This window comes from Egretta garzetta, unplaced genomic scaffold, assembly GCF_000687185.1.
Source record: "Egretta garzetta isolate BGI_Z169 unplaced genomic scaffold, ASM68718v1 scaffold169, whole genome shotgun sequence".
In the NCBI taxonomy this organism is placed as follows: Eukaryota; Metazoa; Chordata; class Aves; order Pelecaniformes; family Ardeidae; genus Egretta; species Egretta garzetta.
In genome coordinates, this window is record NW_009260798.1 from 401,636 (window position 1) to 418,085 (window position 16,450).

The 16,450-nt window shown below is 37.8% G+C and overlaps 1 protein-coding gene across 1 annotated transcript in view; it reads left to right on the plus strand.

Annotated features, from left to right (window-relative positions):
* Nucleotides 1-14,386, plus strand: part of ASZ1 (ankyrin repeat, SAM and basic leucine zipper domain containing 1) — a 41,294-nt gene extending 26,908 nt beyond the window's left edge. Inside the window, exons 8-13 of the mRNA XM_035902192.1 lie at nucleotides 375-450; nucleotides 808-864; nucleotides 6,480-6,592; nucleotides 11,748-11,853; nucleotides 12,276-12,389; nucleotides 14,240-14,386. Coding sequence (XP_035758085.1) covers nucleotides 375-450; nucleotides 808-864; nucleotides 6,480-6,592; nucleotides 11,748-11,853; nucleotides 12,276-12,389; nucleotides 14,240-14,386 — 613 coding nt within the window. The remainder of the gene's footprint in view (nucleotides 1-374; nucleotides 451-807; nucleotides 865-6,479; nucleotides 6,593-11,747; nucleotides 11,854-12,275; nucleotides 12,390-14,239) is intronic.
* The last annotated feature ends 2,064 nt before the right edge of the window (nucleotides 14,387-16,450 follow it).

Sequence of the window (16,450 nt, forward strand, 5' to 3'; positions counted from 1 at the left end):
ATGAATGTTACCTGATAACAATACATAGTTGTCTTCCTTAACCCCAATTCCAAATTTTTCAGACTTTTGCAACCTAGCTTTAAGGTTCAGTTGGAATGTTTTGCTACTTAAAATGACTTTTATGTATTAAATCATTCCCTTTAGGTTCAATTCAACTCATTAGACAGAAAAGCCATTTATAAAATTTTGATAGATTTAATTGTACCCTGTGATGCTTATGAGATACTAATGTCATCAGTAGGTGTGTACAACTTTAGATTGCTCCCCTTTTATATACTTCTCTATAGTATTTTTTTCTGGATGTCTTTTGGTTTGGTTTGGTTTTGTTTAATTTCCACTGTTTTCATTTTGAATCTCATTAATTTTATTTACAGTTCAGGTTCGGCTTTTGATGACATGGAAGTGTTTTTACATGGTCTTGGTCTAGAACATGTAATAGGATTATTGAAGGTAAGTTTGTGGTGTATCTCCTATCTGTGAAGTAATCCATGAAAGCAAAATACACTTACAGCATCAAAAAAAGTTCTATTGCTATTAGTATATTAATTCAAATTTATTAAACAGAAGTTTGTAAGTGTTAAGTTAAACTGTAGTGGACTGGATTGGATTGCTTCATTTTGATTATGTGCATTAGTCACAACATGTAATGTTTCTAAACTAGAGAACTCTGATTACTTTGATAATGGTGTTGTGTAGCTGTTTTTGTTTCTGAAAACTGAAGTAAAACATAAGTAAAAAATATTAAGTGGAAACAGTGTTTTCTTCTGAAATTATTTTTGATGGCAGAAATCCCTTTGTTTTATACAGGAAAGAGATATAGCATTAAGGGAACTTCTGATCATGCAAAAAGATGAGTTAATACAGGTCAGTTTACTACTTTTGAGCTTAAAATTTAGTTCTCTCCTGTTTCTTACGTGTTTTTAATGTCTTAACTCCTCTTTATAAATTCCTAGCCTTGTAAAACGTTTCTTTTTTTTTTAAGATCTGTTTTCAGAATCTTCTGCAACTTCTTGAATTTTAATGTGAATGTAGACAGACCTTTTCTAAAGATCAGCCTTGAGTTCTGTGATTTGAGTTCTTGCATCTTGTCTAGAACTATGAAGTGGAAATCCCCAGTATTTCTTTGCTGCGATGAATTGGGAGTTGGGGTGAGCAGGAAGTAGTTCCATTTTAAATTTCAGTTCTTACCATTTTTATTATATGTTTTCCCTCAAAGGAAATTGATGCTAGGATTAGCAGCAGATAATCCTAAACAACTACTTCAAATGTGGTCCTCCTTTGCGAGGTGGTAATTTCTGTTGGAAAAACAAGAGCTCACTTACATTGTGGAATCTCATATCCCACACAGGTCTGTGTGGGATATGAAGGCGGGGGGGGTGGAAAGAGAGAAGGAGAGAAGATTCGGTTTCTTACAGTTTACTGCAGCTAGGAAGGCTGGTATTTTGCTATTATCCAGGGCTAAGTGATGCATCATTACAGGGTTTAAGTTTCCAGTTGAGTTAAGGTGGTTGCTTTTCCTTAGTCTTTGCTGGAATTATTCCTGTGGGAAATGCAAGACTTCCTGTGCTTGCAGGAGGATGCCATAATAAAGTCCAGTTATAGGAGTCTCCTTGGAACAATGTAAGTACTTCAGTCCACAGGATTCTTCTGAGCACTCTGTGCCTGGTCTGGGATACCAAAGGCACCTTGTTAAAATAGCTGCTTCGAGCCTGCTCCCTGCTACTGATGTCCTCAGTGTCAGCTTTTTCCCCTCCCTATTCTGGTACCAAGGAGGCACGTGTTCTAGCAGCTGGAACCAACATTGGCATACCGATGTTAATATTCCTTCAGAGCTGGTGTCATAAGGATGTTTTGCGTGAAGTTTTGGCTTGCAACTGAGTAGAGTTTCAGTGTTTTGACAGAGCTCAGAAGTAACTCTGTATTCTCAGAGGGTGCATGTAATAGGCAGCTTTGTCAATGAAGAGGTTTTTTAAGAGTTCACTTAGACCTAAATATTATAAGGCATGTCAGCATGTTCTGATATTACTGCTTTTCTGAAGCATCGGGATCATGCCCATTGGACAGCATCCCAGTGTGGGCTTTATATGAATCCTAAAGCCCCCGTTGACAGGAATTGTGCTCTTAAAGGAGATTTTTGTGTGGCTTTCTTCTCATCACTGTGTGAGCTGCTGTCTTGGTTGTGATTGCGTTAAACTGCAAATCTGACTGAGTATATGTTCATATTGATCGCCTGTTTTAATGTTGTAATCGTTACTTGGTTTTGTCCAGGGGACATTGGGGGAAGGAGAGAGAATTGTGGACTTAACAAAAGGCTAAGCCTTACGGTTCCTTCACCAAAGAGGTATAATTTCACACAAACTGTTAACTTCTGTTTCAGCATTCTAACATGTTCGGGGCTCCCTATTATAAAGAGGGCTTTTTTGGACAAGCTGAAATAAATATGTGGATCAGCTGCTCCTGCACGGGAAGATAATACCTATAGGAACAGAATTGTTTTGCGTCTTAGCTCTGCAACAGCAGGAAACAGTTCCTGGAAAATAAGTCGTGCTTTGTGCCTCAACATAAATTAATGAGTCTTCAATTGAGAATTTAAAAAATGTCATAACACTCCTGGCTTATTAGCACTTCATAAGTTATCCTAAATTCTTGATGCAGTGTAGTTTTAGAGCTCTACTAAAAGTTTCTCCCCACACTGCTGATAGAACAAATCTAATCTGTTTCCTTGTAACTCCAGAGTTAAAAGTTTTTAGTGTGGTGGCAGATCTTCAAGTAACAGCCAGCTCTTGTAAAGAGCCTGGATCTTATTACTACAGAGATTAATGATGACCTCTGATGGATGCCTGTGAACCAAGCTGCTTTGTATCCAGAGAACTGGGGAGAAATCCTGTCACTAACGTGATACACTTTCCTCCATCAAACAATATCAGAAAGATATTTTCTCTGTAAATATCTTTATCTGTATGCTACAACAGAGCCTAAACAATGACTCTTTCAAGCTGAAATCCTTGCATTCCTTAAGCTTATAAACTGTTCCATACTGAGACAAGTCTGTTCAATATACTGGGACATGTCTATTCAACATTTGGAGGTTTTTGTCTGATTCTGTGCTACTCGTGACACTCGGATCTTTTTTTTTCTGGTTTGAGTATTTGTCTCACAAGATAGTGACAAGTAATTTTACTTCTTGATGCATTTAGGACTAAGATGTTTCCTTTCTCACACATTTATTAGTTTAAAATAAGAGAAACTGGCATCCTGTTCTGGTTTCTGAGAATGCATAATGAAAAGTTGACACATCAAAATACAACCCAGGAGTTTAACATCATCGTTAGAGAATTATCTGGTCTGTGTGCTTCCATATCACCATTCCAGGACTCTCCTTCCTCTGTGCCCCCTCCCTGCAAAAAAAAAAAACCCAAACCATTTTATATTTGGCAGAAAATTGCCAGGTTATTAAAAACAGTGACCACTTGAGCAAGATGGCAAGGATGTAAGAGTTCATGTGTAATAACCTCACTGGTTTTATCTGAGAAGTGTGTCATCTTCCATGTGTTGAGGTAATCTGTTATTCACCTCTTCTGTTTCCATCTAAAGGATGACAGAAAAGTCATGTTGATGCTGGAGCATGAATGTGTGGGGGTGGATTTTCAGGGGTTGGGGTTTATTTATTTAAGGAAAGAATAAAATAGATGCTGTTAGAGTTGATGTGCCTAAAATCAAAATCTAGACTGCACATTGTCTGGTTTACAAATAGATGCAAGTTCTTGTAAAACACTTGTGCATTCTTAAACATATGGCCACTTCACAATAATAGTTGCATTATTTGGATTGCAGAGTGTAATTGAACCAACACCAGCTTGAAAGCTTGCTTATCCATAAGGGAGGTGTTCTTGCACTGTGCCTGTTCCAGGCATTCATCATGCATGAATAGTCAAGTTCTGGGTAACCCTCATGTTCAGCAGAGATGGTCTAGAAAGGGAAAATATGTCTGCCTTGGGAAGTAGTTTGGACTGGGCTATCTACTTTCTGTGTCCAAGTCCTGCACCTAGTACCTCTGAATTCAGAATTACTGTGGGAGTAGAAGGCTTTATCTGTGATGACTTTTATCTCACTGCTTATTACTTCCTAAACCATATCTTCAAGATGTGGTGGTGGTGCTCAGTCACCAATCCATTTGCAGAAGGATGAAGTTATGTTTTATGTATAGGGGAACAAAGTACAATGTCTTCCTGCTATGCTGGTCAGAAAGCTGTATCCTGATATGCATGTTCCAGGGATGAGAATATGTAGTCAAAAGCAATGCCAGTCTTCACAGTAGTTCCTGCTTTAAGCAAGATAGTTTTAATATTAAAAAATAACTGCAGTTCTTGGAAGAGCTCATTTGATTTGTTAATTATAATTAAAAGTAAACTTGCTGCTCTTGTATAAATCAGCTTATTTCTGCATCGTGAAATGACTGCTGTAATGCTTTGTAAGCATTAAGAAAACATTAGTTCCTATCAGATAGAGCTCCACAAGGCAAACCTGAGAACTAATAAATTGAGCAAACTTACAGCTCAACATAAGTAAAGCAAATTATTTCTAGGGAGCCCAGATCTTTCTCTCTTAAGGCTACTAGTAATATCTACCAAAGAGACTTGAGTACAATTTGTTCAGGTACCCATGGCAACCTATTAGAAACTCAGAAGTTCTTGACACCTGGAGTTAAACTCCCAATTAATCTTGTTGGGATTTACATTACTGAAGAACTTAATTACTTATAGACTTACAACATGGTTTTGAAATGTTTAAAGACACACTTGTGAGCTCGTAGTTAGATGATGCCTGTCATTTCTGAACACCTGGTAGAGAACCTGGAGGACTGTTTTATGGAGCCATGATGAACACTGGGCATCAGAAATGATAGTGTCACACAAAGCAAGCATTTCTCAAGGCACCTTCTCTTCCCTAGAATTTCTGCTCGGCACCATCTGAGGAAGAGAGACTGCCTGGCATTTTGATCTGATGTGTATTGCGGGTTGTCCATTCAAAATTCTTCCTGCAATAATTACAGAAAGCTGGGAGACTGCAAACAATAAGATCTTACAGGTTTCTGAGGCTGTGTCAGGGAACCTCAGGTCCTCAGAACATCGGTGAGAACCCCATATGTTCTAGCTTTGGAGGCTGTGGGATCCTTGCAGTTTCAAATTCCAGGGTGGTTCACTCCTGCCAAGTCCAGGTACTCAGCTAGAGGGTTACGAACAAAGTCATACTTGGAGCTGGCATTATGAGGTTTTTTCACTTGTGTGGAGAAGCATCCTTAGGGCTGTGAATATCAGAAGTCCTGTGTGGCACAGCAGCCTGCCAGATGAACAAGGAAAAGTATTGAATGTGCCACAGAAGCACTTCCTTTTTAACAAATGGACTGGTGGGATTTTTTTTCTTGATTTAAGTGTTATGCAAGAAAACTCTCAGCCTAGAATTTAAATGAGTTAAATTTTAGTCTGAGATAGTTGATAGATAACACAGCTGACAATGTTTTCTGTCCCAGAAAACTTGGAGAATGTCAGTTACATAGTATATATCTTACGAAGAAAATTGTGCTTTTCTTCAGCTAAAAAAAAAAGACAGAAAGCCTTGAACACTTCAGAACTTTTCTGTTGTTCTTTGCAGCATTAGCCAACAGTATAGAAGATGAACTGATTTGAGCTTAAGGACTGTATAAGCTGATGTTGAGTGGTATTTAGGCTTGGTCTTAATTTGAGCCAAGAAATCGAAGTATGCTGTCCTTTGGCTATATAAAAAGGCTGGTAGAAACATCCAGCTGTATCTCTCTTTAACAGATCAGAAAATAGTAGAGAGAGAATATGATCACTTGAGTTTTTGGAGGTAGTGTGAACCAACTAGATTTCTTTGTAGAAGTAGCTTATTTTTTTAAATGAGATTCTATAAGAAAACAGGGGTTTAGAAAGAGGCATCATATCTTATAAGACCAGTTTCTCTAACTGGAAAAAAATACACATCCAAAAGCTTGTAAAAGCCCTTCTTAAAATCTGGCCTCTTTATGTAAAATTCTCCATTTGATGCTGATTTGGTAGTTTCCATTCTTTCTTTCTGAGTTAATGTTATATCACTATCATGACGATTGGTTATTTTGCTGTAAGAGATAACTGAGATGATTCTGAAATAGATAAGCATAACATGCTAACAACACAGGGGTACTTATTAAAAACTGCTCCTAATTTTTTGATAAACCTTAAACGTATTTTCTGAGTATCCTGTGCAATTTCAGTTTGGGTCTTCCTCAGCTCTTACAATTTTGGTTTGCATCATTGAATAATTTCTGTGGTTTTATTTTTTCCTTTGGCAGTTCCATACATTGTAGTTGGTTTCAATAACATAAAAGCAACTTCTTTAATTCTACACAATAAATGGTACTGTACTGTTATGTCTAAGAAGTATTAAAGTAAACCATATTTGGAATTACTCTTTAAATTTAGATTGGCATTACAAATCCTGGAGACCAACAGAAACTCCTAGATGCTATTAATGAGCTACAAGTGGAAGAAATAAGAATTGGAGACCTCCCTGAAGTGATGAAGCTGGAACTGAGGTATTAACTGTATATCTAAGGAAATGGAAGTGAAATATGAACTATTTAAGGTAACTGCATTGTTTTCTGTAGCTCAGAGGTAAAATTCTCTCACACCTTATTCCATGCATAACATTTATGAGCATACACCAGTTAGTGGATCATAAAGCCTGGTGGTAGGTGTGTTTTGTACAATAAAGTTGGAAGCCTAGATGCCTGTTGTAGGAATCTGTTTATGGGTTATATTGCCATTGTAAGCCATAACTCTGGCCATCTTTTTGAGTGATGAGCTTTTTCTTTGTACCTCAGACAGGGTTTCATGGCCTTGCTGTGCAGGATTTTTGTTGCCTTGTGTTCATATCATAAACTCTGAAGCTGGCTTCTTGGGCTCTAGTATTAACTCATTCTTTAATTTCTCTGATAGGCTTCAGTGAGCAGATTTTTTTATTTCTCCATGGAAAATGGGGTCTTGCCCTCCTTGCCTTCCCCATGCTTCAAGAGCACCATGGACCCTTACAAACCCCTCATGATGTGGTCTCTAGTTCTCGATCGTGTCTGTAGACAAAGCAGGCTCTGTTAGTCTTGCAATCAAATTTGTCTGATTGTAAGATGCAATAAAAAGATGCGTGGGAGGGAGAGGTGCATATAATTTCTGCATAGGGCTTTAATTTTCAACTGATAAATTGATTACTTGTACATGTCTATCTTTTATAAATGACTTCTGTATAGGTCAGGATTTTTTTCCTCTTTTTTTTTTTTTTTCTTCCACTGGAAGCAGTTTTAACTGGCTTCTAAAAGACCTTAATTCTAAAATTAAGAACTTCTTAAGATACTTTTTTATCATAGATTATATGTATCAGTAGAAATAGGTTTATGAGGAAACTGTTTTTTTAGAAAGTGTTACTCCTTCAAACGTCCATTTCAACTTGATACTTTTCCCATCATAGGTTCTTTCTTGCAGCCTTAAGCATCAGCTCTGCAATAACTCTCATACTGCTAGTATAATCTTATGCAGTCCCATGAAAGCCAGGCCTGAGCTGAGAGGAACATCCCTCAGCAACCTTATTAAACTTCATTAGTCCCCTAAGCACTGGTAGATCACTCTCCACACCCAGCACAAAAAGAAGAATGAGGGCTATACTAAGTGCAAAGGTGTCTTCAGACTTCTTAAACCTCTTACCCTCTTATTCTGTTGTGTAAATATCTTTTCCAGAAGAGAGACCTAGTCTTGACTTTAGATTCTGTGTTCATATCTTTTTCTCTTCTTACTTCCCAGAACTATAGAAGAACTCCTGAAAATAGGGTTAGTTTGACATTTTAATTTGCAACTGTTTTAGAAACAGGACTCAGGCAGATAACTGTGTCTCGCTTTTCAGAGGCTTTAGTCAGTTGAATTGTGTTTGTTTAACTTGGAGAAGACTGGTTTGGAGATACTGCTACTTCCTCGTACCATAGGTGCATCACTAGCAAGTTAGGTTCTCTGTGCTTGTTTCTCTCTTCCCAGTCCCACCACCATTTGCATAAGTATTGCAGTGCTTTATTTGCAGTGGCCTGGCTAGAGTAGTACTGGGGAAAAAACTCCTCCTTGCATCCAATCTACTCATTAAATAGCTTTCTACTGTCTAGAAAAGTAAAGGTTCTGTTCCTCTTTAAAGTGTGTGTATCTCCCTCTTGACTAGTGACCTGACAGCTGTACTGCTACTCTTACATATTTCTTCCCTCTCCAAAATACTGGGGAGAGCTGTCTGCATTATTGGGGTACTATAAAAGTAGACTCTTTGTTAGTTCTGTTGTTCACTGGACCGAAGAATGTGCTTGGCTTCAAGTTCATTCTGTACATGTCAGCATCCTTTGGAGGCAGCTGAGTCGCAGCGGCGCTGTGTATTAGCAGTCATGTTATGATGTGGTCCTGCCATAGCGTTGTCTTCTGTTCCTTGATTTCCTGAGTCTGTCTACTATGTGCTCTGTTCCCATCTGGTCATTCTGACAGGCACTGATTGCCCCTGATGCTGGCGCTGTGCCTGCGTCTGTATCCGTTACTGTGTTTATACTAAAGAGGCTTTGCAGCCTGCTTGAGGTACATTTTTGCAGCATGATGCCAAATGGAGCTGTGGGATGCAGGACAATATGCAGGGCATTTGTGGAGCCTCTTGAAAGACTGAGGTGGGCTGGGAGAGCAGGGTGTTCATGTCCTAATAGAGGAACTTGATGCTGCTTCTAGTCTGTGAGAAGATTTCTCCCTCAAAACAAATACCTGCGTACTTCCAGAAGAGAATCCGGGTACATGTGCTGTAAGAGTGAAGAACTAAAACTCCAGCACACAAGAGGGTACAAACCGGTATGATATGGATACACCGTAAATATTCTGACAGCACCTGAGCTGTTCCCATTAAAATAGAGGCTTTGTTGCTGAGCTGAGGTAGTAGGCCAGGCATCTGGGTGTCTAGCTGTCCAAGTTAGGCACCTTTAGAAAAGGATGTTGACCCTTCAGCAAGGGATAATTGGCTGCAGTTTAAGAGGACTTTACCCGGTTTAAGCTTCACGCATTTTTGTGCTAGAAATGTGTGCTTTTTTCAGATTGGTCCGTAGTGGTGTTTAGTATATACATTCAAGCAGAACAGCTTAGAATTTTGAACGGAGAGAATAAGTGGAGAAATACAGAAAATTAACAGTTAACACTGCATGTGTGGCCAAATACAATAAAAACCCCACATGATGTCCAGTACAGTCTCACACACCAGTGACATGGGGAATTCCATATGTACAGTGTGGGTTTAGATCATACATAGTTCTCAAAACCAGAAAATAATTGATTGATTAAAGACGGAAGTACACAAAATATGACAGCATTTCACTTATGGCAAGCACTGCATCGTTTTCCAGAAAATGGCCTGACATGTATTCTAGGAATCTGACCTTGAGACTAAAATCATAGGCTGTGTTTACATGCTATTATATAAAGATTTTACTTCCCACTTGTTCAAAGTCATTCTGTGAGAAGGAAAATCAGTCATTAAGTCATAGAAAAACTAACATAGTAGAAAAAGTTGAACTGATTGATTATAAACTCACAGAGTGTCTAGCACTGTTCAGCCACTGGTGTTTTGACAGCCATTAATTCTTTTAAAAAGTGATTATTTTTTGAAAAAGTTATTTCCATTTACGAATATAAGAACATGTCACTGCAACAGATACAAAATTCTATGAAAATGTTTTTTAAGAACTATTATTGGTATAATAAAGAAGTACGAGGAATATAAATGTTTTTCTTTTCCTTTTTTTTTCTTCCCGTTTCATGCCCATGACATACTTTATTTCTGCTGAGAATCCTTACAGAATTCGTAAAAATAATTTCCTTTGTGACAAAACACAGAAGGTGCCATAACTGATCCTAGCCAGCTAAAAAGTTACCATTCTAAGTAGAAGGAAATTTCCATGAGCATGGCTGGACTGTAGTAACATGGGAGAAACTTTCAGACTATCTCCAGATGTGAATTTTTTTTTTAGTGTTTGTTTTTTTCTCTAAATATTCAGTTCAGCTATATTGTTCTGAAATAAATAATAATTTATTTTATAAAAACAAGCTAATAGACTTTCTTACTTCCCCATTTTAATAAAAAACATGAAGAGCCTTGGTTGTTTTTAACCTCCAGCATTGCTACTGATGCTTCTGTATATTTCTGGTTTAAGTGTTAAAGCCTTAACAGTTCAGCAGTGTTGCAAATCACAGCTGTCCTGAGCAGTGGTGGAGACTTTGCTCACTAATGATCTTGTGCCAAAGTTGAAGGAAAACACTCTAAATTCAGTCTCTGTTTATAGATACTTGCACCACACTGACATGTAGCTTAGTTCAGCTGTTTGGCAAGTTTCATGTAGACCCTTGTGCCATCAGAAGCAGCAGCAACTGAGGTGGCGTGAGTGTGTTACATTTAGGTTTAGCAGCAGATTGCCCTAGGGAAGAGGAATGTTGGGGTCTGAATTAATTTATTCAGATCCTTCCGTAAATGTAATGGGAAGTCCTTCAATAGGAACTTAAAATTGTCTCTCGTTTTGGCCCTGCGTGTAATTCACCTGAATGGCTCACAGGTAGTGGAAACTGTTCTACTGGAGATACAGGCACTTCTCAGGAGTTTCAGGGTTCAAGAGCTCACTCTGTAAAGACAAATGGATGATCTTCTTCCTTGCCCCCCTTTCCTTCACCCGGTCGATGGCAACAACTCTCTGGCAAGCACCATGACTTAAAACTAACGCTCTCTGAGGCTTACAGTGAAATACTGAGTCATTGTCATGTGGAAGCTCTAGAAACCTAGCACTGAAATTAGTCTGTTAAATTTTTCTATCCTTTTCTCCAGTCTTCGGCGATACTGATCAAACTAATTTTCAGAGTTGTCTTCCTGCTTGTATTTGACCACTAAGTATAAATTTTCTTTAAAGTAGATAACATCAGTTATTTTGGGCTTTGCAAAATTTGTTTCCAGATCCAGGGGCTAAGTCAGTCTTACTGGATTCTTCTTTCTTCCACTGTGCTGGATGGAGACTGAATGACTCTAACCTAGTCATTTCAGTCCTAGTTCCAAAGTACAAACTAGATTCCTCCCCTGCCCCTTCTTCCTCAGAAATGTAAGCTGCAGGTCAGGAATACTGGTATGTCAGCATAAAACTGACTACACATTCTCCATTTCTGGTGTGGCAAAACTGTGATCTGTATGTACACATGCACGGGAAAACAAAGTGTTGCAGTTATAAATGCATAATGTGTAACAAAATTACTCACACAGCAGGTAGTGAAATGTTTTCATTGATGATACAGGATTGATGAGAATGAGGAACAGAAGTGGAGGTTAATAGCATGTTTGCAAAAAGGTTTTGGGTGACACTTTTTCAGCTTTCAGTGTGTCTTACTAGCTGAATGTTCCAGATAACTTACTGATTTGTTCTCCTTCGAAAAAGGGAGGGTGGAGTAGGCAGGAGGAGGGGAGGGGAACCTAGCTAAGTTGTTAAATGTAGTGTTCAGCTACTCTCCGTGAAAATGGTACTGGACTTTTCTTTTTCTTTATGCAGTGAAACTGCATGTCTGATTCACTTACTAGCCAATGTTGGAAATGCATGGATAATACTTAGCTTGCAAAAAGTTACAGCCTTTAACAAATACTGGAATATCTTTTTATTTTTGTAGTGGAGATGAATTCCTCAGGTTTCTTCAGAAGTTGAATAAAGAGTGCAGTAAGCTGACCATTCCTGTGCAGACCATGAACAAGCATTTCCTCAAAAATTCTCACAAGGTATTCGAGCAAAGAAAGAAAGATTGATTTAGAGTATATTATTCCATTCTAGAATATTATTCCACCTTGAAAAATATGAATACTCATCAACCATCTTGATTATTGTGTAGTTCTATAGAGCTGTCCAATGCTCTTTCTCTAAAGGATGCTTTTTCTTTTTATAATATATTTCAAAGAGTTAAGCCACCCAATTAAAGGAAAGATATCTGTTTCTTCATGTTTCTGCTGCTAGGGGAGTTAAGGTGATAGAAGGTTCCCACAAAGGCTGATAGAGAGCAGTAGATTGTGCTGTGCATGAATCGTACAAAGAAAGCCCATCAAAAATGAAGTTACAAACTTCTAACACTTTTATGATATGTTAACTAAATAATATTAAATTATAATCTACAGTAATTCTGGCAAATAACTGTAACTATCAACAGGTAGTACTGCAGTGGGCACCAACTGAAAGTTTTATTGAAGTCTGCAAAGACTTAGTCTGCAGTGTTGAAAAGCTGGGAGAAGAAGTTACCAGACTGAAGGACCTGATGGAAAAGGTATGCGTGAGTGAGGCTATTAAACACTGTGTATAAGTTTCTGTGTGTCAACCTCAAATGTGTCATCCATCAGTGAAATATTTCATACTTTTGTCTGGCACAGGCTCTTTAGCTGTAGTTTGGACTCTGCATCTACCTCTCTCCCTTCCACCTTTCCGTAGACAGAATGAGAAATAACCTAGAATATTCCACAGTGGCGTGGACAGTCTCCAAAGGAAGGCACAGTCAATCTTTTTCTTTCTACCTCAGGAAAGAATTAAGTGGAATGTTTTCCTGTACTCTTGGACAACCACTGCGGCATAAATGCCACTCTGGATACTTACACTCTTACTTCTTAATTAAGGAATCTTTTGTTTGGAATTATTGACTCACAAGGAAGATACTAAAGTTTTATGGATTGAATGGGAGGCATCCCAGATAACTCTGCAGAGTGACAAAAGAAGAGGGTGGGAGAGGTCAAGGCTAGATGTTAGCACCACATCAGTCATTCTCAAACCAACACAATGACACGCTCTTGTCAGATGGGGTCATTTTAAGTAATAGGCTAGTAAAAGGAATGGCCGCTGGGATAGAGTAAATGGAGCATCAGTGTCAGAAAGGAATCTGTTGCTGAACGAAGCCATGTGGAACTCGGACCTTGAGTATAATGCTACTAATGCAATTTCCTGTAGTTTAAGTAAATTTAATGTAATATAACAGCCTTCCCCCAATAAATCACTTAACACTAAATATATTTAAGAGGTAGACTGAGGTTGTGGCAAAGAAGTTTTTAGCCTTTTGTGTTCCTTTTTTTTACATATGCAGAAATCAATCGTATGTATATATTTGCCTCCTGTATGTGCGGGCCAGTTGTAAGGGCTGGGGGGGATCTGAGTTAGGTGCCACTTGACATTGCTCTCATCTGTACTTAAGGTTTTATAGCTGTCAAGATGAAGCACGGTGGCTCTGCACCCAGTGTTAAACAGAGGTGTGAAACATTAGCCTTCTCATTACTTCAAAAATGTAATTCCTGTTCTATTAAGATACTGTAGCATTTTATGAACTTCACTGATGAAAATTTTAACACAAAACGTCTTTGTGCTACTTAATTTATGGTGGGGCACTCTTGAACGAGTAGAGCACTGAAACATTTATTATGAGAAGTGCCAATTTAAGTGAGACAGTTAAACCTCTTAGATAGTAAGTTTGTATAAATTCCCTTAAAATCTTCAGTACTGTTTGCTAAGCTTAGTTGTTACAAGACTTTGCCAGCAGTGCATGTTTTGTCTGTAGCATATAATTTTTGAAAGCACGGTAAATTTCATGGCCTTCCAAGCATTGTAAACTAAGGTAGAGAATTGGGACCTAACCCTGCTGCACTTCATGACAAGGGTCCCCTCAGCTTCAACATGTATTTGAGCAGGCACTTGTAAGGTGCTTTCCACTCTCCCTTGAATTTCAAGGAAGTCTAATCTGTTACATATTTAACTTGCTGTTTTAATAAACACTTGGCTTAGTAACTAAATGGCAAAAGTTCTGGTTGAAATATTTGACTGTTGGAGTTTAAATGTTTTGTTATTAGATTTTTGTAGCATCTACTAGCAGTGTGTTTTACTCCTGAGGAATTAAGCTTGTAAACAGCTTGTCTTTCTAATATATATTACAGAATGATTGAGTATCAGATGAGATAAAGGTTTGCACACGCTTATTTCGATTGAAGTAGGGCACACACAGTGAGAAAGAAATAATGTTGGTCCGAGATGCATGCAGATTCGTAGGACTGGGTACTTTATCACATACTTAAGAAGCTTTCACACTAACCTTTCTTTTTCTTTGTTGCACTTTTTACATGAACTTAACATCTGCTTCAGCATGAACAGAAGAATGACCCCAGCCAAGTGAAATTTCCAGAAAAAGCACTCATCTTGGAAAAAAGATTAGTAAAAATGGGAGCGGTAACATTGCTTGGGTTTGGTTTTTTCTTCTTTATAACTAAATTAGTGGTAAAGAAAACCTGACTTTAATGCTATGAATAATTTTGGAAGACTTGATCACATTATGCTTCCGTTCAGTATATGCGAGCTGAAGTCATGTGAAAATCCGTGTAGTTTCTCGTCACATTTGTAGTGTTTACATCCAGTAAGTATTTTGATCTAGAAATAAAGTTACTAAAAATTAAAACTGCTACTTAAACGTATCTTAAACTTTTTTCAAAATTATTTTTTTGTATAGACTGTAAGTCTAACATCTTGTCAAAGCTGTTTGGTTTGTTTTGCATAAAGCTGTAATTATTGCTTACTAATTGCTAATTTAATTTTTACTTCTAGCTGTTGTTCAGAGGTGAACATAAGCAAATAATTCTGATTATATCATCTGTATTTAAAATTATGATGCAGATGTGTTTTGGGGGTTGGGAGGTTTTAAAATATTTTAAGTATCTCATGCAATTTTATGTTGATAAAGATCTTTTGTCTTGTGGTTTTTCGTATGAATCTGTCGTATGAAAAACTTCCCGGTGAGGTGTACTTTTCTTTGTCACAATCGCAGGACTATGGAGCTCTTGTTACATGTTGCCTGAAAAGTCATTTCCCACTGAACTATGATATTCAAATTATGCCTGAAATCTGTTTCCTCGGGGATACTTACTTCTATTAAGAGTTTCATCACATCTATTAAAAGGATTGTAGCAGTTCTTTGCTATAATAAAGCAAGCAACTTAGAAGGCATAGCAGCATGGTTTTTTCTTGGTCTGGTCTTTCACTACAGCAGCTTCATGTTTAGAGTAATTTTTTCTTAATATTTTCTCCACTTAAAAAGGTGTTTGTAATTCTGCAGTGAAACATTAATATCTGTTTTTCATCTGGTTACCAAACCAGCTATGTTGGAAAAAAGGGAATTGGTCTAAGTAATTCAAATCACAGTTATGTTTTGGCAGACTTCAGTAAACATCTGTAAAAATGCTGAATGTTCCTGAAGGGACATTCTTCTATCAAAATAAAACAGAAGCAGTCTAGAAAAAACGTAAGCCTCAATGGGTGTGTCATGCTTTAGCTCTCCTCTGTTTTCAGAGGTGTTGTGTCGACTCTTAATCTTTGATGTTGCCTCCAGAGACAAGTAATGAGAAGATAAAAAAACTGAGTGCCACTCCAATTGCTGTCACAGTTGTTCTCTGCTTTTTGTTTTAGAAAACTACATTGGGTGTTAGTACGTTTCCTTGTTACTGCAATTGTTTTACCTCCTTTCCTCCCAGGTTTCTCCTTCAATGCAAGGAACATCCTACAGAGTGATGAGGCCAGAGGCAAATACAACATAAGCTGGGTTTTTTTCCATTCTGTTCCCAACTTTGGGACAAAGGGAATAGGCTATGCTCCCCACCACCACCATCTACCAGCAGAAGAGGAGAAGTGCGCATACTGTCAGCATACTGATTTGAACCAGCAAAATATAGAAAAGGAAATATTTAAAAAGTAGTTTTCTGTTTCTTGATAGTACCTTATAATGAATCCTGACCTAACAAGATGCATATCACAAAAGGAAGAATCTGTGGAAATGGAAAAATCTGTGGAAATACAAAAATCTGTAAAGTGCAGTTTTAACTGCTTATCATATGCTTGGAACCTTATATATGCACAGCACTCCTTCTCCAATTAGCTCAAAATACAGTTCAAATGCAGTTCCCAGTAGCGGGATGGCTCACAAGTATTACTGGAACTTTGACACAAAACATCTTTTGGGTTTTTTTCTGTTAGGTGAGAGGGTTTTTTCCTTTTTTTTTTTTTTTCTTTTTTTTTTTTTTTTTCTTTTTTGGGGGAGTGGGAAGGTGGGCAGGCTTTTTTTTGTACTATGTCTCCACACGTGCTTTCACTTCAATTAAGTGGAATTATTTCAGCCACTAGTAAGATTTCTGTGAGACTGCCCTTGAAAAGGTTCTGTTACTTAGCCTCGCTATTCCTTACTTCTCCACTTCAGTGAAAATTTGCATTAATGAAGCCACTTCAAAGGACCCTGAAAGTAGCTTCCATTTTAAGAGATGCATTTCCTACCATTAGTACTTCTTGTCATTTGAGACAGTAACTAAAAAT